Below are 25,369 nucleotides of genomic sequence, written 5' to 3' on the forward strand. Positions count from 1 at the left end.
CTTCGCCCGGAGGCCGATGTCGGAAGTTCCGGTGGGCTTGACGTCACTTCCGCCCCACTTCTGGGCGGTGCCAAGATGGATGCTTCGGGGGCCTGGGAGCATCTGCGGCGGCGATACCAGTTCCCGCCGGACGCCGAGGCACCGGTGGACGGTCAGAGCTCCGCCCGGCAGGGTGAGCGCTCCCCAGGGCGCGCTCCGAGCCGCGCCCACGTTCCCGGAGTCGAGGCGCCCGGAAACGGCCGGCCCGCGGCCCTCCCTCAGCCTTACCCAGTCAGGAGGGACCGAGTTTCGTTTTTCAAGGCTTACCAAGGAGTTTTGGAAGTCGGGTATTTAGTGTCATGAAAGATCGTTAGAGATCAGGTAGTCCTGCGCATCTTCATCGCAGCTGCGCTCCAGGATTCCCAGGAGAGCTGGTTTAACACCTGTGTGGCAATATCCATTAAGATTAAAAATACCCACTGGTTGTGTTTCTAAGAATCTACCAAAGAAGCATACTTGTACCAGTACACAAGGACGTGTGTGCAAAGTGTTTCATCTCAGCATTGCTTTTTAGCGAACGACTGGAAACATCTAATTGCCTGTCAGCAGAGAGCTGGTTAAATACATTTAGATGTATCCATACGTGACACACCAGGCAGGCTTTTATATACCAACGTGGGTGATTTTCAGAGGGAAGCGCAGAACAGAGTGTGGGATGCCACCATTTGGGTACAAACCAGATCACGTGTGATGTGTGTTCACCTGTACAGATGCGTAGTATTTGGAAGAATTCAGTAGAAGTTGATATTGGTAGTTGCTTTTGGGCTGAGGAACTGTAGTTAAGGATAGAAGAGAGAGAGATTTTATTTTAGATCTTCTTGTCCTGTATGTTGTAAATCATGTGCATTTATTGTTTTTTGAAAAATAAATAGAAACATCATGCCAGGCATGCTGATTTATAAATTTTGGGGATGTCTCCCAGAATTTGTATTAGGAACAAGCTCCCGAGGGATTCTGATGGTCAGGTAAAGGTCGGGAACCTCAGATGTATGCTAGTGGTTCTCAGGTGAACTAGAGAGAGGGCGTGTCGCTCACCTGGGAAACTTGTTAGAAATAACTCGTCTGGCCCAACCCCGGCCACCTATTCTTTCAGATCAGGTCCCAGATGGAAGAAGTTTGACTTGTCCATCACCTGTCTAGACCGTGCTGTGCCAGGACTAGGCCTCCAGTGTGCCCTTTCCTCTTTTGAGCTGCCTCAGAAGGTTGTTTAAAATAATTTAAATATGTAGTTAAGAGTAGTGTTTTTGGAAAATCACAAGTCCATTTTGTCCTTTAACTTTTGCTGTTTGCATTTTTCGTAACTAACAAGACTAATTACATTCCTAGGTGATATAGGAAACAAATATTAAAATTCGTACACTACCAGATGGTGTCATTCTTTTCAAAAGACTATGAGTATGTAAATTTTGTTTCAAAATTCATATAGAGGAAAAAAGTTGACTGTTTTGAACGTGTTTTATAGCAGGCTCTTATTATTTATTTCTGCAAATATAAACGTACTTGGATGGTTTTACAGAAGAAATTGGTACTATAATGGGAGAGAATCTGGTTCTTAGGAAGAACTAGGACATTATTTTGTTTGGCTTAAAATCAGTGTGATTTTTCTTCATAAACTTATGGTAATTTGATAAATTGAAATCTCCCTTACTTGCAGAAGGCTCTACAGCTGTTGAGAAAAAGGAGAAACCTCTTCCAAGACTTAATGTCCACTCTGGATTCTGGATTTTGGCATCCATCGTTGTGACCTATTATGTTGATTTCTTTAAAACTGTCAAAGAAAACTTGCACACTAGTAGGTAAGAAAACGTTATTGCTTCATAAGTGAAATACCTTGGTCTTATTTTTTTTATGTTATGTTTTGTCAGTTGAATTCTTTCAACACTTGGTGAGCACCTGCTTTCTGCCAGGCACCGTGTTGGAGGTACTGGTGATACAAAGATAAATGAGAGAGTGTATGCTCTGGGCATGTACAGCAGAGTAGATGAGGCTGGAAAGTACTTCAGTAAGCTTTTTCAGCACAAATGTGTTGTAGGATGGGGAAGGTAGTGAATTTAAGAAAGACCTAATCCCTTTGTAAAACATGGAGGGAGAAAGACTCACTGAAGGTCTTTATGAAGATAAAGTGTGGGAGCACTGGGAGGAGGGAATGAGAATTGGGGTGGGTGAGAATTGGGTCTTGGGGTTTGTTTTCAGAGAGTAGTTACAGCTAACAAGGTAACTACAGAGTGTGAATGAATTAGAGTTGAGGTCACTAGTGGGAGGAGTCAAGCTTTGAGGCAGGATGTCAAATAGTCAGGAGGATTAAGATCTGTTCAGTATAATCCCCGGAGTTGACATGGAGGAGAAGATTGTGAATCATATCCCAGAGTCCTCAGTGAACATTGAAGAATGTTCTGGAGGACCCCAGAATACAGAAAAAAGAGGGAGAGATGTTGGCGAGTGTCGGAGCTGGCATTGGGAGGGGTGGTTTGCATACGGTGCAAGCATAACTGTTTGGAAGTACCATCAGGGCTAGAAAGGTGCAGGACTGTTTCATCTTGTGTTGTCGTTGGGGGACACACAATTTCTCCTCCAGATGCCTTCAAGAGGAGCAGTGAGTGCTGGAGGGGAGCTAAGAGATCCATGGAACACGCAGTCAGGGGAAAGTAGGCATGGTGGAATTTATTTAAACTATTGGAGGGAGAAAGCTTATTCCTCTCTTTCCTTATTTCCATGAGCAGGAACTTTCCTTGAACACTCCCATCTTCCTGCCCTCCCCCCTCACTTGCTCCTTCCCTGGGAGGTGGTGTGACTACCTGATTCAGTTTGGGATGAAGAACTAGAGATGTGTAGCTCAGTACCTTCTTTCTCTTGGGAGCCAGCTGCCCATGGGAAGCACAGATTCTTGTCTGCTTTTCTGTGCCATCATTTTACAGAGCAGCCCCAACACGAGACGGTCTCTAGGTTTTCATTTCAACTTGGAATCTTGGGTAAGTCTGTCTATTTCTGGGTTTCAGTATTAGGAAGCACTTTTCACTGTTCACCAAAGCCATCTTCAGTAAAGCTCTGTCAGTAAAAAAGCTGACAGCTTATCTTCATCAGCCTCACTCCTTTGTCTCTGTCAATTGGTTTAGAACTTGAGCTGGGAAAAGAGGGAATGGTTACTTCACACATCACCAGTAGCAGCTGCCCCTTTGTTCATCAAATATTTCATGAGAGCCTGAAATGTGTTCAGCTGTGGTGATAGTGATGAATAAGGCATATTTTTAGCCCTCCAACAGCTCATTCCAGGCCAAGACAGGCAGATGAATAGGTCACGTGGTGCGTGCTGTGTAAGTGTATGTGTGGGACACTATGGGAACACCTAGAGGGGCACCTAGTCCAACACAATCTCAGGAGGTAGACCTTTTTGAGGTTTTAGGAGAGATAAGAGGGCTTATCTATTTGTGTCCTTATAGTAAGTATTCTTAGTAGTTTAACTTTAAGGAAATGATGAGGTAAGGAATAATTAGTTACCCATATAAGATGTTTGGGGGCACCTGCAGGAGTAAGTGGAATGCCAAGGAGCATACTGCTTTTGGGGGCAGAGCCAGGGTTCAGACTCTGGGACCAGGGCTGTGGAGCATGAAAAGGGAGTAGACGTCATAGGCCTGGCCTCAAAAAAATGTCATCTTGAGCCAGCCCTGATGGCCTAATGGTTAAGTTTGGCATGCTCTGCTTCAGCGGCCTGGGTTCGATTTCTGGGTGTGAACCTACACCACTTGTCTATCAGTAGCCATACTGTGGCAGTGGCTCACATAAAAGAGCTAGAAGCACCTACAACTAGAATATACAACTATGTACTGGGGCTTTGCGGAGGGAGAAAAAGTGTCACCTTAGAGAAAAGAGATGTCAGTGCATCCTCCCAGGCTAAGGATTGAGTAGCACTGTGTTCTTGCTGAGGGCTCAGTGAGCAGTGGGGAGCTTGAGCAGCCGTGGATGAGAAGGGCACCCAAAGGTAGTGGAGGCCCCGTTCTGCTTTCTTGAAAACAGTTCATTCCTCTCATGCCTGATGTAATTCCTTTTTTTGCTCAGCTGTTAGCCAAGTTCAGAAACTTGAGGCATTAGGGTTCTTTAAATCTATGCAAGGCTATAAGATTGTATGTTCAAAGATAGGAGAGACAAGTCAACATTAAAAATAAAGCAAAACATCCCAATGCTTTGGAAATGACAATTTTTAAAAAAATGTCAGCTGTGTGCATCAAAATCAACTGTAGAGTTGATTAAACTACAACTAAAATTACAATCCCAGATGCTCAGGGCCTTCCAGAGACACCAAGTCAGAATTTTGGGAACTGGGGCAAGATAGCTTCCTTTTAGAAAATTGCAAAGCTGACTCAGATATATAGCCAGGGCTGAGGACACTGACTTGCAGTATTTTATTTTGTTCAGGCAGTTTTTTCAGTTTTTTATATCCTGTACCATATCTGGACAGAGCAGCCACACTAGGATTCCATGTGAAGTTAAAAACTGAAATGAATAGACGGAAGGATTCTGACAAAGCAAGGAGATCACCATAACTCTAGCACAGTGTTCTTCAACCTTTCTTTATTATGACCTCCTAAGGAGCCTTTTTTAAACATTTTTTTTCCTGATCACCCCCTTATGTGCCACATGAATATTTGTGCTTTGTACATACAAAAAGAGTAAAATTTTTTCTTCACTTTAGGGGTGATATCACCCGTGTTGAGAATGTAGACTCTAGCAGAAGGGAGGTCTTTGAACACTCCTAAAGAGGCACATGGAAATATTTTTCTCATAGATAACATCAGTGGAATAGTGATTGCTCTTGAGGGTTAGCTGTGTCAGAATCCCTTTCCTAAACACTATTTGATTCTCATAGCTATTCTATGAGTTAAGTATTGTTAATATTTCCCAAGCACACTGAAGTTAAGTAATTTGCTTAGTCACAAAGCTAGTCTTGCTGGAGCTGAGATTCAAACCCAGACAGACAGATTGCGAAGGCTGTGCTCCTAACCACTGAACCATCCTGCCTCTCGTCTCTCTGAATCCCAGAATTGCATCATCATAAAATGCCTTAAAGGAATCTGGATCCTTGCCATTGTAGGAAGTCAACTCAGTGCCTGTTGACTTGACTGTTCCAGCCATTTGTTCCCCACCTCTCTTCTACACGGAATGCCAGTCTTCTCCCTATGGAGGAGCAAAGGATAGTGGGGGTAGTGGGTTGAGTTGGGAAACTGGGAAAGGGACTTCATTCCCCACATCTGGCCTCCTCCCATGACCGGCAGGGGCTGGAAGGAAGGAGCTGATGCGTCAAGTCTTGGGTGGAATTGGAAGGAGGAAAAAGACATTGTCCCTTGGAGGAGGATTGGGGATATTCTAAAAATGGGAGGGCTTCATTTAGAAACCGTTTATGAGGGGCAATTTGAATTAACTATCTTCCAGATTGATTTTCAGTATTCTAAGAAACCCTACTTAACTTAGAGGAGTTAATGATACCTGTTAAGAATCTTTATTATTCTCACATTCAAAACTTCAGAAACAACCAGCCACTATCTTTCCTGTTTGTTAGAGAAAATGCATCACTGTAATCAGGGTTCATTTTGGGTTGGTTAGTTTTTGCAAGTGTGTAAATGTGCAAGTATTGGAAGTCTTATTTTTTCATTCTTTCATGTGTCTCAGTCTCATCCTTTCTCCTCCATCTCCCATTAGAGGGAGACTTTCTGAAAGCTGAGATTGAGCAATTGTGGGTTCCTCTGTGTTCCTTCCCCAGCTGATATTCTTCTTAGAAATAAATTTGTAGGCTGTCAATGAAAACTTGTAAGATGTCTGCTAATTTGCAAAGTGCTGTCAACCCTTACATCATTTTTGTCTCTACAGCTGGTTTCTCTTTGGCGGTGCCTTGTTGCTTGTCAGCTTATCAATTGCATTTTACTGCATACTCTACCTGGAATGGTATCGTGGAATTGGAGATTATGATGTCAAGTATCCAACCTTGATACCCATTACAACTGCTACTTTTATTGTAGCAGGAATTTGGTAAGTTGACTTTGAAATGACTAACAGGAATAAAAATTTTTTTGATCAGATGATGTATATGGTACAAAATTCAAAAGAAAAAAAAAGAAAAACAGGAAAATAGTCTTCTTCCCATTCCTAGTCTCTGATTCCCTTTTCAGTAGTATCTTTCTCTATTTATTTATTTAGTTATTAAAAACACAAATGATGACACGCTGTGTATATTCTGTACTTTACTTTTTAAATCATTTTCTTTGTGAAGTATAATACATACAGAAAAATGGCAAAAACTAAATTGTATAGCTGAATAAATTATCATGAAAAGAGCGTTGACGTAAATCCCCCCCAAGTCAAGAAAGAACCGTGCTGGCATCCTGTAACCCCCTTCATGCCCCCTCCCAGTCACTCCTCCTTCCTTCCTGCCTACAGGTAAACACTGTCTGACCTTTATGTTAATTGCTTTCTTTTGCATCTCTTAAATACTCTGTTTTTATGAACTTTATAGAAATGAATTCATATAGTATGTATTCTTTTACATTTGGCTGTTTACGTGCAACGTTATGTATGATTCATCCATATTGTGCAGACAGTGTTCATTTTCATGACTGTTGAGCATGCCATCCTGTAACTGAATCCCAGTTTATCTCTTCTACTGTTGACAGCATCTGGATTGTTTCCAGTTTGGGGTTATTATGAATAGTGCTGTTAAGAACATTCTTGTATGTCTCTTGTGTGAATGTGCACACGTTTCTGTTGGATGTATATGTACATAAATATGTATATTTCTGTAGAAGTGACATTGTTGGCTTATAGGGTATGCATACCTCCAACTTCAGTAAATAGTGCCAAACTATTTTCCAAAGTGATTGTTCATCTTTTTTTTTTTTAATGGAGCCATATAGTTTGGAATTCTTCCCTGTTGGTGCACGTAGATGTGCCTCATTCTTTTAGCCATCACTACATGGACATGCCATGATTTATTTCACCAGCTCCCTGTTGTTGGGCTTACAGTTGTTTTTATTCTTATGCTGTTATAAACAATGCCACAGCCAATATCCTCTTCATAAGTTAATAGGTACTCAATGAAAAAAAATTGATTGTTTTTAATGTTCATAAAAGTGTACTTGCTTACTGGGGAAAAATCTTTTAGTTACAGAAAAACACAAAGGAAATAAATCCCATGATCCTGCCAACCAGAGAGAAAAACTACTCTTTATATATTGTACATAGTCCTTCAGTTTTTTTCCTTTCTTCATAGTAATTGAATTCTGATTTTGGAAAAATGACGTACCTTTGTACATATTCAGTTTAAATGTATTTTTTTTTATGATTTATTTTCTGTAGTTGAAGTTTAAGGGTATTTGACATATATTGCATTGTGATGTGGTTATTATTAATCCTTGAGTGATGTGGGTAGACAAATGTGTTACTTTACGTTTTCTTATAAAGCTAACCACTCCTAGAAATGTTATTTTATTTTTTAGCTATTTATCAAAACATTATATATTAAAATCAATAACTATCTGAAACACTTATTTAATTAACTATAATTTTCCCTTATTAACTTCCACTGTTATAAATTCAGTCCATAAAAATCATTTGCACGTAGAAAGTGTTTTATTCTTACCTTGGTGTGGGGAATAGTGTTTTTCTCAAGGGGAAATTTAATAGCAGCTTATAAACGATTACTTTTTTCATTCTGACAGAAAAATAATTTTTAACTGTCTTTTTTGTCATGATAGTTTGATAGTGTTTTAATTCATGTTCCATTACAGACACTAACTTTTAAGAGACTTAAGTTTCTATTAAGCCATGCCAACTCTCATTAGAAGACCTTTAGTGATTCCAGTTCCCAGTACTTTTTGAAGAGGTTGTGGTATTTCCAGTACTGGCTGCATCACATATCTGACAAGCATGATATATGTATATAAAGTTGCTGGCAGAATGAACTTTCCCAAACTGAGTAGAAAGTGAGTTCTTGAAATCTGGATTCTACAGTGGGATATATTTGTGTAGATTACAGCTAGCGTTGTCAACTGGGTGTCGTTATTCTTTTCTTTTCAGCTTCAACATAGCTTTGTGGCACGTGTGGTCATTTTTCACTCCACTGTTGCTGTTTACCCAATTTATGGGGGTTGTAATGTTGATCTCACTCCTTGGATGATTGTAAAGGTAAGATTTCTGGAATGGTGTTTCCGATAATGAACTCATTTGAAAAATGTCTTTCAAAACTCAGCCAATGCAGCAATAGCAGACTACTTGTGAATTATTTCAGTCATGTTCACACCAGAGCTGTTCATATGTTGAACTCTGAGATAAAAGGGACTGAGACCCCTTCCTTTTTGTATAATTTTGTTCTAGGTGACTGCTACTTAGAGAGGGCACCCTACCCTTCAAAGATCTCATGAAGACAGTATTTGTACCTTTCAATATAGATGAAGTTCACACATTTTATGTTGAAGTCAACTTCCATCAATTTATACACGAGTGACTGTTGGCTAGATCATTCTTAGGCAATAGAAATCTGGGAAGAATAGGTAATTTTACCCAGTTGGACAAAAAAAGTTGGCCATTTTCTAACTATCCTGGCTGCCTCATAAAAATTGGATGGATGACACATCAACCTTTTCCTCCCATGTTCTTTATAGAATTTCTGCCTCCCCACAGACCGTTGTATCCCTGGGCCTGCTGCCTTACACAGTGGGGTCTGTTGGCTGAGTGTCAGATAACTCATTTACTAAATAAGTGTGCATGGAGAGTGCTCACTCCGTGTGCCTAGGGACATGGGGAAAAAGACAGAGACAGTCCCTCCTTTCATGTCGCTTACTTCAGGACTTGGAGGAAATCTACTCCACACGTCACTTTACAGGCATGAAAACTGAGGCCCGGAGAAGTAAAAGTTAATATGAATACACTAGTAAATTATTGGGGTGCAAAAGACAGCTGACATTTCAGCTAGCAGATGGCACATTCTCCCTTTGGAGTTTTAAAGTAAAGTCACTGTAACCACGTAAAGAAGAAAGGGACGTTACCTCATTGTTGCCAGTCTGAAAATAATTGCTAGCACGTAAGTGACCATGCTGATGTGTAGAGTCCCCTCTGCACATTGTGCCGTGGACCATTCAGACTCTTGCAATACGCCCTCAGTCCCTGTTGACGTGTGTTGCCGCGAGAACATTCTCTCATCTCACCCTGTCTCCCACGTCTCCCCTCCTAATTTCGTTAAATCTTTGGCTGTTCGGTTTTGAGTTTTTACGTGTTTGGGAGCTTTTGACTTACTGTTGATATGAATTTATAATTGGTAATGGAGAGCCAGGTAGTGTTGTAGGCAGGTAGATTGAACTGTGCTTTTTTTATATAAAATCTAACAGTTTAAGATAGAATATTTCACCTGGGACATAAATGCTGGTTTCCTTTCAGATTTAAGGACATGTCAATTTAAAGTGAATGATTAAACATCTGGCTAGCTGAAAGCATCGCAGATATAATGGAAAAGCTACAATGTGTTTTTGTATCTATGAAGTGAATGGTTTCCTGGGAAAAATTGTAACTTTGTAGATCTGTGGTTAAAATCAGAATAAATTGTATTTCATTTGCTTATTCTTAAACTCAAGTGATTATTGAATTTTTCAGATTCAAAATAGAAATAACTAATTTGGAATGTTAATCTGTTTGAATGATTGGAGAAAGTATTGGTGTAAAAATTTAAACAAAGTTTCATTATAGGTGCATAATGTACACCCGCTATTGTAGATAAATTGTTCACTTTTCCATTTAAGAGATACCAGTGCATTGTGCAAGATGACTGGATGTGTGTGTAAGGGAAAGACAGTGTCGTGTGCCTTTAACCCAACTGCCGCAGTTACTATATGTCTCGTTTTTATAATAGTTTTGTTAGGTGAGAGGACCAATTGAAAGTATTGTATGTGTTCCCATCACTTCAGATTTTATCATTGTGTAAATTATTGTGTTTTTAGCATTTGTTTAACATATGAACTTTTAGTCATTTTGAAGTATGTATAATTTTTTCCTTAACATTTAAATAAAATATTTTTATAACTTTCCTGTGGGTTTTGTCAATACAAACTTCCGGTTAGTTTCTGTTTTCAGCTATTAGCACTTTGAGTTATAGAAATAAGGCTTCTTTTTAGAGAAGGCTCCTCTGCTCTTCAAAGACCTCATGAAAACAGTATTCACACTTTCAAATGCAAATCTGTTCACATTAAACCAAAACATCATAAGCATTGTGACATACAAAGTACCTGACGTTGATTCTTTTTCCCTGGAAAGGGACTTCCGATGATGATCTGATTCAGTCACCACTTGTGTCTGGCTCAGATCACACCCTGCACCTACCGCTGCCTGACCTTGAGGAGTAGTTCATCTTCTTCCAGCTGTGAAGTGGGAATAATATTTGTCTTGTAGGGTTGTGGATAATAGGAATAATGTTTAAAACACATGTATTACAGTGCCTGGCGCACAGTAGGTGCTCACTCAATAAAGGGTAATGGAGAGGGAAAGAAAGAGAAAGTAGATCTAGGATCAGGAGTGGGAAAAGGCAGGCATGGTCAGTAAGCAGAATCAAGCCCAGTCTGTGTACAAACCTATGTTGGGGTGTGTAGAGAGAGTTTCATTTAAAGTAAGGAGCAGAGTCAGTCAACGATGGGAGCACAGTGCCTCAGAGAAGGTAGGAAGCCCACAAAGCATTGCTTGCTCTCCTCAGGATCTGTCCCCATATCCCTTCCTGGCCTCCCACCCAATGTCCTGGATCAAATATTAGTATAGCCTTACTGGGGATGTGCTGGCCTGCTAATTAGAGAGAGGGATCATATGCAGAGGTGCTTCAGGACTGGATGGCATATATTGACAAGTGTCAGGAGAGTGCCTGGGAGTAGATCCTGGTGGTGCTAGATTAAAAGCAAAATAAGTTGGATAAGTGAGAGTTTGTCAATTTAGGCATTCCCCTGTGACACAGGATTTAACATCCTGGCAAGGGCTTCACGAGATGGCTCTAATCCACTGCAGTTATGGTTCTTGGAGACTTGCAAAAAGTAATGGCCCACATTAAACAAAGTAGAGATGTCAGGATTGCCATAATGAATTGTGGAGGAAGGGATCAACAGACTTAGGGAAGTGGGCATGCTCAAAGAGGTCTGCCTTAAAAGATTAAAAAACCCACTAGCTGACCATGTTCTTTGGAAAGGCTCTAAAGATTCTCCATTTCAAGGACATAAATATGCTAATGAGAAGGGACAGGCATCACTGAGTTGGTCTGAACTGAGGTAGGAATTCTGTTACGGAACTGGTCTCCCCAGTAGCAGCTGGAATGATAGGACACCATAAATAGTAGAGTCCATCCCAGTTTTGCTTTTACCAGACAGGTCTAACAGTACACTTTTACAACCTTACCTTAGAGTGACTGGGCTCTTGTTATCTGCCATTATACAGATCTTCATCGTCCTGACAGTCTACACAATGTCATATGACCCACCACATTGAGGATGCTATAGTCATTGGATCTGGTGAGCAGGAGGTAGCAAGTACTAACTGCCTTATGTGAAACAGAGGGTGAAGATAAACCCTACAAAAATTCAGGAACCTGTCACTTCAGTGAAGTTTCCCGGGGTTCAGTGATCTGGAACATGTTGAGATAGCACCTCCCAGGTGAAGGACAAGATGTACTCATTGTCCTACCTCCCATTAAAAAAGAGGCACAGTATACATGAGAATTTCTAGATGTTGGAGGCAACATATACCACATTAAAGTGTGTTGCCTTCACCTATGTACCGAGAAACCCACAAGGGTGCCAGTTTTGAGTGGATATTGGAGCAGGAGAAGGCTCTGAAGCATTTCCAGGCTGCAGTGCAAGCTGCTCTACCACTTGGCTCTTATAACCCAACAAAGCCAATGAATGTGAAGTGCCTGTGGCATGTGGTGATGTTGTGTGGGGACTCTGGCATGAAGCAATAGGAGAGCCACAGTACAGACCACAAAGATTTTAGAGCAAATGCATGCCCTATTCTGCACGTAATTATTTCCTTTTTGAGAAACAACTTCTCACTGGCCACTGAGCCCTGGTAGAGACTGAACACCTGACTATGGCATGAACTGGCTGTCATCTGATCTACCAAACCACGAGGTTGTGCATGCAGAGCAGTAATATATTGTTGAGTACAAGTGGTATGTAAGGCTTGAACTGCAGCAGGGTTGGAAACCGTGAGTAAATTGCATGTGTAGGTGGCTCAGGTTCTTTTGAGACCGACTCCTGCTGCATTGTCTCCTTTCCTTTAATCCACACCTATGGTCCCATGAGGAGTTTCTCATGACTGAGGAGAAGAGCCTCAGTCTTAGTTTACAGGTGGTTCTGCGTGGTATGATGGCACCAACCATCATGATATGAAGTCCAACCATGTGGACACCTGCAGCATTACAGCCCCACCCAAGGGTGGCCCTGAAGGGAAGGTGGTGAAGGAAAATCTTCCCAGTGGGGAGAATGTCGAGTGGTATAGATGGTTGTTCACTTTGTCTGGATTGAGAGATGTCCAGTGTATGAATCTACATGAACTCATGGGTGGTTGCTCACAGACGACCAGTTTGGCTAGATGGTCAGTGACTCGGAAAGAAAAGAACTGGAAGATTGGTGACGAGGATTGGGGAAGCAGCATGTGGATGGACCTCTCAGAATGGATTCAGTGTGTGAAGGTTTGCATCTCATGTGAATGCGCACCAACAGCATCCCCTGCAGAGGAAGGGGATAAAATGGCATGTTCTGTGAGTGTCTCTCAGCCTCTTTGCCTAGCCACCCAGTGCTTGCACAGTGGGCCCATGCACAAGGTACATGGTGGCAGGGATGGAGGCTGTGCGTGTGCTCAACAACATAGAAGTCCCCTCTCCACGACTGACCTGGTTAACATTAGTGCTGAGTGCAGAACCTACTGTGATGATTTGAAAAGAGGGCTCTGAATTTTTTGACACTTCTCCCATCGAGAGGGGATCTTTATCCCCTTCCCTTGAATCTGGGTGGGCTTATGATTGCTTTCACTAATAGAATATGCCAGAAGTGATGCTATGTGGCTTTTAAGGCTGGGTCATAAGGCCATACAGCTTCTGCTAGTTCTCTTGGAATGCTTGCTCTCCCGATGTTCCCTCCTGAGATGCTCCCTCTTGAATCCCAGAGGCAAGGCTGTGAGGGGTTCAAGCCACAAAAAGAGGCCATGTGGAGGTGCTTTGGTCGACAGTCCCAGCTGAGCCCAGCCTTTGGGTTATCCTAATCCAGGGACCAGAATGTGAATGAAGAAACCTTCAGATGATTCCCACTCTGGCCACTGAGTCACCCCCAGCTCCTCAAGTCTTCCCGGCTAAGGCCCTAGATGTCGTGGAACTGACAAAAAGCTGTGTCCTCTGCAGATCCTGACCCACAAGATCCATGAGCATGACAAAATGGTTGTTATATGCCACTAAGTTGGGTAGTTTATTATGCCACAGTAGAACAGCTGCCAACAGCAGAGACCAACGCTGAGCTGCTGATTTCGCACCTTTCCCTGGGGAGACTTGCCTGATGGACGTTTGATTATATTGGACACCTTCCATCATGGAGGGAGAGGAGATTTGTCCTCCTGGATAAGACAAATCTTCTGAAGATGTATTTGCCTTTCCCTCCCATAAGGCTTCTGCCAGCATTCCTATCTGTATACTTATGGAGAGTCTTACCATTGCTGTGGTATTCCACATAACCTTACTTCTGATCAAGGAATCTATTTCTTAGTAAAAGAAGTGACCATGGAATCCACCAATGCCCAGGACTTAGCATCCACTCAGAGCCCCTATCTAGTGTTTTCCAAGAGATCTGTATAGAAAAATATGTCATCAGTGGAAAAAGTAGCTAAGTCTGATACAGTCTGTAGTTTATAGTTTTATATCAATGTTAATTTCTTAGTTTTGACAAAGGTACCATGATGTATAAGATATTAGGGGAAGCTGGGTGAAAGGTAAACAGGAATGCAACTTTTCCGTAAATCTAAAATTATTTTGAAAGAAAAAAAGACCTGGTATTGAGCTTTCCCCAGTGACTGGTCACCACGCGCTAAGGCTGATGTCCTCTTGGGGAAGGTTGGAGGAAGATCCACAGTGTATTTGTAGCAGTGTTGCAGGGCTTTTCTCAAGGACACCCAGCCCCCTCTTCCTTCAAGGACTCCAGGTCTCTGAACTGGCTCTGGTTTGGGAATTGAGTAAGAGTTTTTGACTATCTCTTGTAATGACTTGAGATAGATCTCTGTTTACCTTACCTAGAGATATTCCAGTTATAGGGATCAAATAGTGCTTTAATAGGCTGTCTGTTTTGGGTTGAATTGTGTCCCTCAAAAGATATGTTGAAGTCCTAACCCCCAGTACCTGTGAATGTGACCTTATTTGGAAATAAGGTCTTTGTAGATGTAATTACGATATAAGTTAAGACAGGGTCATCGTGGAGTGAGGTGGGCCCTTAATCCAATATGATTGGTGTCCTTATAAGAAGAGGATAAGAGACAGAGACAGAGGGAACATGGCCATGTGATGACGGGGGCAGAAATTGGAGTTATGCAGCTGCAAGCTAGGGAACACCAAGGATTGCGGGCTGCCTCCAGAAGCTAGAAGACGCAAGGCAGGATCCTCCCCTAGATCCCCAGAGGGAGCATGGCCCTGCCCACACCTTGGTTTCCAACGTCAAGGCTCCAAAACTGTGAGACAATAAATTTCTGTTGTTTTAAGCCACTCAGTTGGTAATACTTTGTTACAGCCACCTTAGGAAACTAAAACACTGCTCACTCCTTTTATTCTTAGAAACTCTGGGATTATATAGCCACCATCAAAGGTAACTGGGGGCAAAATCTTCTAACTGGCACTTGGGTCCTGTTGCCCATCAGGGTAGCTGTGCCTGTGTTATCTGTGGCATTTAAGCACTGCCACTTGGCCTCTGCCCCTCTGGAATCCCATCATCCTTGTTGAAATTGGGGAGCCCATGTCTCGGGGGCAGCATGTCTCACCATTGTCTGCATGACACTGAATTGTCACTGGAAAGCAGCTGCCTGGTCAAGGCATTTCCAGTCCCTTATGCTGAGATGCGCCGTGTGACCAGCTGTCACAGTGGCACGTGGGTGGGAGTAATGTGCTCCGAAGGAGGTGAAAGCGAGGGGCCCAGATGCTGTCAGAGCCCACCGTTTCTCAGACCCCCGTGTCTGCCCACCACTGAGCTGGGGCCAGTCATAAGAAACTGAGGGTCCTCTGTAGCTCCGACTTTTGAAAAAATTTCATCAGTGGAAGGCAGAAAGCAGTGTGGGTAAATTCCTTGATCAGTTTTAGCGTTGTCTTGAGTAGAGAGTAAGGGGGACAGACTTTAGTCTCTCTTTTGTGTCCAGAAACTTACAGTCCGTTGCTTATTAAAAAGAATCGAGGTAGGCTGGAGAAGGGAGTCCACCTGATGTTCAGATGGGGATTGCATGTTATTTATCTTTGTGATCTAAACGAGTGAAGGTACCGTGAGCTGCTGTAACAGGTAAATGTCAAAGTCGCAGTGGCTCAGCACAATAGAACTTGATTTCTTACTCGTGTAAGGTCCAGCTTGAGCAGGAAGAATCTGCTTCACCACTCACTGCGAGGACTGAGGCTGACAGGCTCTGCCGTCCTCACCACCAGGCTCCCGAGGTTGCTCTGGGGGTCGATGTGGACATCCAGCTGGTAGGAGGGGTAGGAAAGAATACGGAGGATCACAGAGGAGGCTTCCGTGGGCTGGGACTGGGAGTGCACACATCCCTTCCGCCTGTACTCCACTGCCCAGGACTTCATCACCTGGCCCCACCTAGCTGCAAGGCGCACTGGGAATTAGAATCCTGGCTGGGCAGCCCCTTCCCACTGACAACTCCGCACTGTGGAAGGGGAGCACATGTTCGATGGACAGCTGGCTGCCTCTCCCACATAGCCTCTGCTCAGTGTCTCACACAGCAGGTGCTCAGTAAATAAGAAGGTGTCTTAGGGACATTGTATTTGGCAGGCACTTTCCAAAGTGCTTCGTCTGTACTAGCTCATTTTGTCCTCCTAGAAACTTGTAAGAATAGTTACTATTAAGAGCTCCATTTTACAGATGAGGAAATTGAGGCACAGTGAGGTTTAGTAACTTGTCCAGGGTCACACAGCAGTGAGTGATGGAGCCAGGAGTCAAACCTCGCAGCTGGCTTTAGAACTCACCTGCCTGATCGCCACTTGATAGTGCCTTTCCCTACAAATCCGTGTTGACTTGAGCTGGTGTATGAAAAAGAGATAATGGATGTGAGTGTGCTTTATAAAATTGTAAAGTGAAATAAAGGAGAGAGAGATGGTTTTTATGGAGGCCTGGGGCATTCATGGAGCCCCTGCCATCTGCCAGGCACTAAACGCGCTCTCGCTCTCTCTCTCTTGCTCTCCCCCCCTGCCCCCAGCTCCAGGCTCCCATGGCATTTGGTACAAACTGTGAGTTTCATCTTGTTGTCCCCAGGCCTGGCCCTGTACCTGGCACATGGGAGGTGCTCAGTACACATTTCTCAATGAATGGAAAAAAAAAAAAAACACACACACATGCTGGGCGCTAGGGAGTAGAATGAATCAGACATAGTTCTTGCCTTTAGAAAGCTCAAAATTGGAAAGACAGTGAAAGAATAGATTATGCCATGTGGGAAACAGAGGGATGGAGAGGTGGACAAGTGCGTCCACGGGGCCACAGAGTAAAGCAGCAGGGAGGCTTAGTGTCCTGGGGCTGCGGCAACAAAGACCACAAACTGGATGGCTTACACAACAGAAATTTATCGTCTCACAACTCTCAAGACTAGAAGTTCGAGATCAAGGTCTCGGCAGGATTAGTTCCTTCTGAGGGCTGTGAGGAAGAATCTGTTCCAGGCTCTCTCCTAGTTTCTGGTAGTTTCAGGTGTTCCTTGGCTTGTGGATGGCATTCTTTCTGTGTCTTCACATCATCTTCCCTCTGTATGTGTCTGTCTTCAAATGCCCCCCCCCCTTTTTTGTGAGGAAGACTAGCTCTGAGCTAACATCTGATGCCAATCTTCCCCTTTTTTCCTTGAGGAAGACTGGCCCTGGGCTAACATCTGTGCCCATCTTCCTCTGCTTTATATGGGACGCTGCCCCAGCATGGCTTAACCAGCAGTGCGTTGGTGTGCACCCGGGATCGGAACCGGTGAACCCCGGGCCGCTGAAGCGGAGTGCGCACTTACCCGCTGCGCCACCGGGCCGGCCCCCAAATGTCCCCTTTCTATAAGGACACAGTCATATTGGATTAGGGCCCACCCTAATCACCTCAACTTGATCATCTGCAAAGACCCTATTTCCAAATAAGTTCACATTCACAGGTACTGGGGGTTAGGACTGCAACATCTTTTGGGAGACACAATGCAACACACATTTATTGAGCACCTACTGTGTGTTGGGCACCCCTGTTCTATGTGATGGAGATGCAGCAGTGGACAGGACAGGCACCGTCCTTCTCATAGAGCTCTCGTCACAGTGGGAGAGATAGGCCACAGATGTATGCACATTCCAGGTAACCATGTGTCTAAGAAGGAATAAAGCAAGGATGGAGCACAGGGGGGAAGACCCAGCACTGAGTCCCGTGTCCTCGTTGATCTGATGATGAGACGGAGGACTCGCTTGCTCATTTGTGCAGCATCTATCCATTTGTGCATTCATTAACTCCTTGGTTTATTTACTGAGCATCCACCTGGCTTGGCTCTGGGGACACCCAGCTGAAGGGCACACTCTAAGCTTCCTACTGATGGACATGTTCCCTGGCCACTACCTGCCTTCACGGTCATTTCTGTGCATGTGTTCCATCCTCTCTCTAGAACGCTGTCCCATGCCCTACCCCATGTCACCTGGCCATCTGCTACTCCGAGGTGTAAAGACTGTGCAGGTGCTGCCCCTCTGAGAACCTCTCACCCTTTCTGGCAGACTCAGGGCTGGCCCAACTCTCCCCTCCAGGCAGCCCTGCTCACAGGGGCTGCTTGCTGGGTCTCTCCCTCTGGGCCATGAGCTCCTAGAGGGCAGGGCTGAGTCTCACGTTGGATGTTCTCCAGCTTCCCAGGGAGTTCTCAATAAATACTTGCTATTGAGTGTGTCTCCATCTGAGTGTCAGCTCCGTGAGGGCAGTCCTTCATAGCTGAATCCCCAGTGCCTAGAACAGGGCCTGGGAAATGATTCAGTGTTGGATAAATATGTGTTGACCACATGAATGAATTGAAAAAAATGAAGGAAGGCAAGGCAAGGTCCTCAGGTTGACTCTCTCCCCACCCGGGACTCCACCCGCCCGCAGCTAGGACCCTGTGGCAATCAGAACTGGCTATGTAATTTGCTAGATCCAAGGCACAATGAAAATGTGGGTCCCCTTGATCAAAAATGAAGAATTTCAGTATAGCAACAGCAGAGCATTAAACCAAAGGGGAGAGGATGCCTCCTGGGTGCTGAGCCCCATGTTACTGCACAGGTGGCTCCCCCATGAGGCCTGCCTGCCGTCTCTGAGGCTCCCATCCCCCAGCGGCTCCCTCCCAACTCCCCGCTCCGGCTGCACCCTCAGCCATGCCTGCCCTTAGGACGCTCTTTTGCGGAAAACTGGGACCTCCTGCGCGGGCCACTCTGGCGGCCCGGTCAGCTTCCGGCGGGCTGCGGGGCTGAGGGAGGCGCTCGGGCTCCCGCGGTTCCAGGCAGGACCCTGGGCACCCCCCACCATCAGCTCCGCTCGGTCCAGAAGCAGCTCCCCATTCCCTTGGAGGAGGGAGACAGATGATCTCTTTTCTTGGGAACTGGCTTCTGTCTTATCCGCATCTGGGCATTCCAGGCAGACACACAGGTACATCAGACCGACAGACAAACATAGACACAAACAAAAAGACACCTCCTCCCCCTATTCATAGATCTAGGGATGGGCGCGGCACGGCACCCCCCCCCAACCCAACCAGACACACCCGAGGACAGATGGCCAGACAGATAGACCTGCACAGAGAAAACATACTGCAGAAATAGGCAGGGACGAGGACAGACAGACTCTCGCACACGGAAACTTTCAGGCTCACCTAGACTCTGTGGTCCGCGAAGCAGACGCCCAGGGACAGCCCGGAGCAGGGCGCAAACCCGCAGATCCCTGGGCGCCCAGCTTCGCCGAAACCACGCTCCCGCGCCCACTCCCGCGGGCTGGCTCATCGCGACCCCCTGTCTCCCCTCCACACCCCGGGAGCCGGCGGGAGGCCCCTGTCGCCAGCCAGGGTTTCCGGGGCTCCCGGGCAGGGCTCGGTCGGCCGGCGCGGGCGCAGGAGAGAGGGCTGCGGACAGCAGGCGGGGTCCCGGCGCGCGGGGAGGGGAGCGGCAGAACACGCGGGTGTTGCGCAGGGCCGACCCGGGTCGGAGGCATCAGGGGCGGGCAACGGCCTACGTGGGTCGCAGAGTGGGCGGGAGGGCTGACCCGGGCATTGCCAAGTGAGAAGGAGCGGGCAGTGCGCCTTGGGGAGCGCGAAGAAGCCGGGGTCAGCTGAGATCAACCGGGTAGGGGACGGTGGTAAGCGGACCGGGTGGGTACACTGACCCAGGGTAGAGGGGCAGAAGCGGGGAGAACAGGCGTCGGACGGTGATCCGGAAAGTGTGGCCGATTGTCAGAGGGCGTCGGGGAAGGAATTGGAGGGGGCGCAAGGGTGGGGGGTCCGGTTGGCAGCGGGGTCAGGGCAAGGGCAGGGGTCAGGGGCAGGAGGTGGTGCCCGGGCCGCAGCCACCCCAGGGACTAGGCTCCGTGCAGGTCACTCAACGATGCCCGAGGGCCAGAGGGCTCCTGCCTCTCCCCGGACGGCTCATAGGGCCCGGGACAGGGGCTCGTCTGGGCTTGCGGTCTGCCCGCCACCCCAGCGCCCGGCCCCGGGGTTCCCGGAGTCCCCGGCCCCTCGGCGGGCCGCCGTCTGCGCTAGTGTCCCGCAGAAGCTGGCCGAGGCGCTGAGCAGCCAGTACGGGCTGAACGTGTTCGTGGCGGGGCTGCTGCTCCTGCTGGCCTGGGCCGTGCACGCCTCGGGCGTGGGCAAGAGCGACCTGCTCTGCTTCCTCACGGCGCTCATGCTGCTGCAGCTACTCTGGATGCTGTGGTACGTGGGCCATAGCTCCGCGCACCGTCGCCTCATCCGCCTCAAGGACACGCACGCCGGCGCGCGCTGGCTCCGCGGTGAGTTTCCCAGCCGGCGGGCGACTGCGCGCGGGCGAGTGCTCCGCGAACCCAGCCTGCTCGCCCGCTAGCTGCAGCCTGGCAGCCGCTCTGCGTGCGCCCTTTCCTCCTTTGACTTGTTCCCTTTTGTCTTTTCTGTCTCCCTCTTCCTGAACATCTTTTCTGGCTCCTGCCCTTCCTTCTTTCTCTTTCTTCCTCACGCCTGGATTATTGCAGTAGCCTCCTGGTTCTGCCTTCAGGCTCTTGCCTTACATTCTATCGTTAGAGCTACAGTTACACAAACCTGTTCACATCTTTCCTTGGCTTAAAGCCCTGCAATGGTTTCACTGACCCCAAGATGGAGATGACACTCCCTATCCTGGCATTCTAAGATCTGGCCCCAGATGATCTCTTTAGTTATATTTCCTCCTTTGCCCTCATTCTGTGCTCCAGTCTCAAAGGCTTTCAGTTCCTGTTACAGTATTCCATGTTTCTGTGCCTTTGCAGAGTTTGTTCCCTCCTCCTGCAATGCCTCCCACCTGCCCTGCTTTCCAAGACAGGGTTCAGGCCACACCCCATCCTCCCCAGTGAAGCTTTTCTGACCTCCCCCACTTTGTGGTTCTGGCCACAGTTCTCCAACCCTCAGTGTGCCCTGGGTAAATACTGTTGTTCCTGTTGACACATCTGTCCCCTCCACTACACTGGGGGAGTTCTATGATGCTCATCTCTTAGTCCTAGAGTCACCTCAGGTCCTGACATAGAGTAGGTGCTAAGGAATGCAGTTGGGATGAGTGAAGCAAGGAATGGGTGGATAAACGTTCAGACAGTGGGGGATAGAAGCGCTTGCTGGGAATTCACAACATATTGATTGAAACATTGTCCAAATAGAAACCTTCCCCTCCTCAAGGAGCTTTCACTCTTGAAAGGGAAACAGACATGATGCTGGTCAAAGGGAGGAGGAAGTGGGGAGTATAGTTGTGGAGAAAGCCACTGTCCAAGAAATCTTCATGGGAGAGGCCATGTGGTCCAGACACATCACACATCTCTGCTTGAATTCTCTTGTCAGACCTGAGTTGAAATCTCCCTTCAAGGGGCCAGCCCTGTGCTGTAGCGGTTAAGTGCGTGTCCTCCTGGGGTTCACAGGTTGGGATCCCCGGCGTGCACCGATGCACCGCTTGTCAAGCCATGCTGTGGTGGCGTCCCATATAAAGTAGAGGAAGATGGGCATGGATGTTAGCCCAGGGCCAACCTTCCTCAGCAAAAAGAGGAGGATTGGCATCAGATGTTAGCACAGGACTAATCTTCCTCACCAAAAAAAAAAAAAAGGAAATCTCCCTTCGAGTGTGGATTTCACTTTCCTTGCATGACCTTGGGCAAGTTACTTAATCTGCTCCCCACTTCCCTCTCACCCCCCCAGTTTCAGCATGTGTAGAATGGGAATCACACACTTGGCAGGACCAATGACTGCTGGGTACAGGATGGGTACCCAGCACACTTTCATCCTTCCCACCCACATTCCCTTTAAAGGTCTAGCCCCAATGCCAACTTCTCTAGGCACCTGGTAGGAGTCACTCTCACTCCCACAGGCCACCATGGCTCTCTCTGTGTAAGGCTCTTTTTGGTCCTTGTCAATCTTTGCCTTGTATTATGACTAGCTGGGTATGAGCCTCATCATTCGGATGAGATTTTAGGTTTCTTAGGCTCGGGGACCATGCCTAGTTCATCTTGCCTTTGGAAAAACTGAACACAACTCTAGGATGGCCCAAATTCCTGTTCTGAAAATGGTTGTTTTAGGGAGGTTCATGGTTTTGTGACTCTGTGAATGGCAGTGAATCCAGTGCCATATAAAACAAACAAACAAATGGGAATGAAAGGTTATTTTGAGGGTATTGACTTACACAGGCTAAAAATACTACACACACAGCCTTTGAGCTGTGTTTTCCTATAGTGGAACGATCCTTTCTTTGTTCCTCCCTCCCTTCCTTCCTCCTCCATCCTTCAGTTCTTCCTTCTTCCCTTCTTCCCTCCCTCCTTCCATTCTTCCTCCCTCCTCATCATTCCTTTCTTTCTCCTTCACCCCTCCTCATTCCCTCCTCCCTCTTCTTCTTCCCTTCTGTTCTGTTTTCCTCCCTCCCTCTCTCCCTCCTTTTCTCCTTTTCTTTTTCTCCTCTCCCCTCATCCTTCCTCCCTCTCTCCCTCTCTCCTTGCTCCCTTCCTTCCTTTATCCTTACCTCCCCTCTTCTTCCTCACTCTCTCCCTCCTTCCAGGAAGACTCCAACCACTGGGGCCTGAGTCTGTGGGTGAATGGTGGTGCCATTTCCCAAGATTGGGAAGACCGAGGGAGGAGCAGGAGCAGGGATGCAGAATCAAGATTTCTCTTGTGGATGTGTTACATTTGAGATGTCTATTTGACACCAACTAGTGATAATTAAACAAGGCAATATAGGAAGAGCACATAGTAGGTGTTCAATAAATGGTGGCTGCTTAGACACTCAGCAAGTTGCCTCCTAATAACATAACCATTCAAATGAGGCATGTGGGTAATGGAAATGGTGCTGTCTCTGAAAGGCTTGGCTTGATGTCTCAGCTCTGTTACCTTCACCTTTCTGAGTTCCGGTTTCCTCATCAGTAAAATAAGAATCCCGACTACCTCTCAGGGAGGAGCTGGGAGATGTCGAGTGAACACGGATTGCAAAGCACTATCCATCCCTGTAAATGAGCTGCGGTTCATCAAAGAAGCAAGAGGCTAATCATCCTAAGGAATGTTGGGAGGCCATGGTGCCAAGGGAAGTGCCTTCAGCCCCAGCAGGCACTGAGGTTATCTCTGGAATCATAGCTGGAAAGACAGGTTTGTCTTAGCTCTGCCCTGGCTGCTGTGACAGTCTTAGAAGTGTGGGGCTCTGAGAAAGAGCCAACCTGGGGAATTCTGGGCACTGAGTTTTTGGGTTATGGTATGGGCTGTGAGGCATTTCTTTGAGCGGGAAACATTCTGTTCCACCTACTGGGTGTGAGACAGTGAAGACTTTCTTTGGAACAAAAAATATTGACCTATGTAAAAAGAAAAATCCTGTAGAAATGACAGATTATTAATCCAGCTCCTCTATTTGCTAAATAAAGGGACTGATTTCTTTTTGAAGAAATGATAGCAGCCTGCATAGCTCATGCCAGCCCAGTGGGTGCAGTGACATGAAACCCAGTGAGTAGCTGTTTCATCCTGTTAATTACCAGAGTCCTGTTTTTGTTCTGTTTCTAGCCTCTTACAAGACTGCAGTGGTAAAGGGAGTTTTTTTTTTTTTAACTTTTTTTTTCCCTTTTTCTCCCTAAAGCCCCAGTAGATAGTTCTATGTCATAGTTGCACATCCTTCCAGTTGCTGTATGTGGGACGCCGCCTCAGCATGGCCGGACAAGTGGTGGGTCGGTGTGCGCCCGGGATCCAAACCCAGGCTGCCAGTAGTGGAGCACGTGCACTTAACCGCTAAGCCACGGGGCCAGGCCGTAAAGGGAGTTTTTTTTTTTTTTTTTATTGTTTCTGTCCTGTCTCAAGCCCAGAGAGGTGTTATTAACACAAAATTATGGGAATGACAACAATAAGAGTAATAGCTACGTTTATTGAGTATGTTCAGAATGTTGGTACATGAGAAGCATTTATTTGTCACAGCGATTCTTTCTTTGTGAATGTGAATAGTTGCCCCCAAATTTACTCCTTTTATGAGATCAGATTTTTACGTAGTGCTTTTTTCTTAAAATGAGGCACACCCATGTATATGACACATTGCATCTATGTTCAGCATGCCATCCCTGGAAATGGGCTGCTCAGAGCACTATGCTCATTGTCCCTTAAGGGACTAGAAGTAAAGGGGCAGATGTGAGCTGCTTATTTAAGATCAGCCCAGGGGTGGTGTCTGTACAAGTTGTAGAGATAAAGGTCGGGAACACAATGATGGGTTTTGGAAACATCTCCTCGTGTGTGAGAAAGTGAAGGTTGCTAAGAGAGATGGGTCCAAGTACATGTGTGAAGAGGGGTGGGCATCATGGGGGATGGTGGCAGAGAGCAGAGTGGGGGGAGTGGGGAGGGACACAAAGATGCAACAGCAATCCCTGCAACTTAGGGAGCCCACAGGCTGGTAGTGCAGCCAGGACTTCTGAGGAACCACTGGAGGATGGTTGTCAGGATTGCAAAGCCCAGTGTGCAGTCATGTGGCAGCGTCTAGTACCCCGGAGCGGGGAGCGATCAGTGTGGGTCCTCATGGACTTCCAGCCCACCTGCTGACTTCAGGGCAGATGCAGCAAGTTCATGAATGCTGGTCCAGGCTTCACGTTGTTTTCTCTCCTCAGAATGCGTGCCCATCTTGATTTGATAGCCTCACTCTTCTGCAGACACAGCCCCTTCCAGACACGCCTTGTTTCCTCAGGCTTCTGTCCCTGCTGTGGGTGTAGCAAGCCAAGACACACCAAGTCAGTGTGTCCCAGAAATTCTTCTTCTTTTTTAAAATAGCTTTATTGAGATAGAGTCCACATACTCTACAATTCACCCATTTAAAGTGCACAAGTCAATGGTTTGCAGTATACTCACATATATGTCAGCCATCACCGCAGTCCATTTGAGAACATTTTTGTCATCTCAAAAAGAAACCCTGTACCCTTCAGCGCTCATCCCCTATACCTTTTATTCCCCCTTAGCCCTAGGCAACCACTAATCTACTTTCTGTCTCTAGGTTTACCTAGTCTGGACATTTCCTATAAATGGAATCATACAATATGTCATCTTTGTTACTAGCTTCTTTCACTCGGCATAGAGTCTCACTCTCACAGCAATTCTTGAGGTAGGTGTTATCACCCCATTTACCAGGCCAGGAGGCTGAAAGGGCTTCAGGAGGAGGGTTAAGCCCCCCTTCACTGGAAATATTCGAACAGAGTGAGAAAGAGCAGAGGGATAAGCTCTTCGCTTTGGGGTGGATGGTATGATATTAACAGGTGACAGAGAAGGCAAAATCCCTCGCTTCAATTTGGCTTGTCTTCTCCATCGAGCAGAAGGATCTTTGGAACTAACAGAGAGGAACAGAGAAGGAAGCCAAGCCGACAGCATGGAGATAACTTTTGTGGTGGCTGGGCAGAACCTTTGGTCCAGTTTTGTTCAATAG

At 46.2% G+C, this 25,369-nt stretch overlaps 2 protein-coding genes across 3 annotated transcripts in view; both read left to right on the forward strand.

Moving 5' to 3' along the window:
- Positions 1–10,099, forward strand: TMEM128 (transmembrane protein 128). 2 transcript variants are annotated; one of them, XM_058546725.1, is made up of 5 exons: positions 1–172; positions 1,697–1,835; positions 5,899–6,057; positions 8,101–8,208; positions 9,457–10,099. In XM_058546725.1, exons 1-4 carry the CDS (start codon positions 76–78, stop codon positions 8,198–8,200), a joined length of 495 nt encoding a protein of 164 aa, XP_058402708.1. In that variant the 5' UTR covers positions 1–75; the 3' UTR covers positions 8,201–8,208; positions 9,457–10,099. The 2 variants fall into 2 exon arrangements, with proteins under 2 accessions (XP_058402708.1, XP_058402707.1); XM_058546724.1 differs by having other exon boundaries at positions 14–172; positions 1,694–1,835.
- Positions 10,100–19,846: 9,747 nt separating this feature from the next.
- Positions 19,847–25,369, forward strand: part of OTOP1 (otopetrin 1) — a 31,907-nt gene continuing 26,384 nt past the window's right edge. The window contains exon 1 of the mRNA XM_058546368.1: positions 19,847–20,249. Within this exon, the coding sequence (XP_058402351.1) occupies positions 19,847–20,249 (403 nt within the window). The remainder of the gene's footprint in view (positions 20,250–25,369) is intronic.

This window comes from Diceros bicornis, chromosome 8 (assembly GCF_020826845.1).
Source record: "Diceros bicornis minor isolate mBicDic1 chromosome 8, mDicBic1.mat.cur, whole genome shotgun sequence".
Lineage (NCBI taxonomy): Eukaryota > Metazoa > Chordata > Mammalia > Perissodactyla > Rhinocerotidae > Diceros > Diceros bicornis.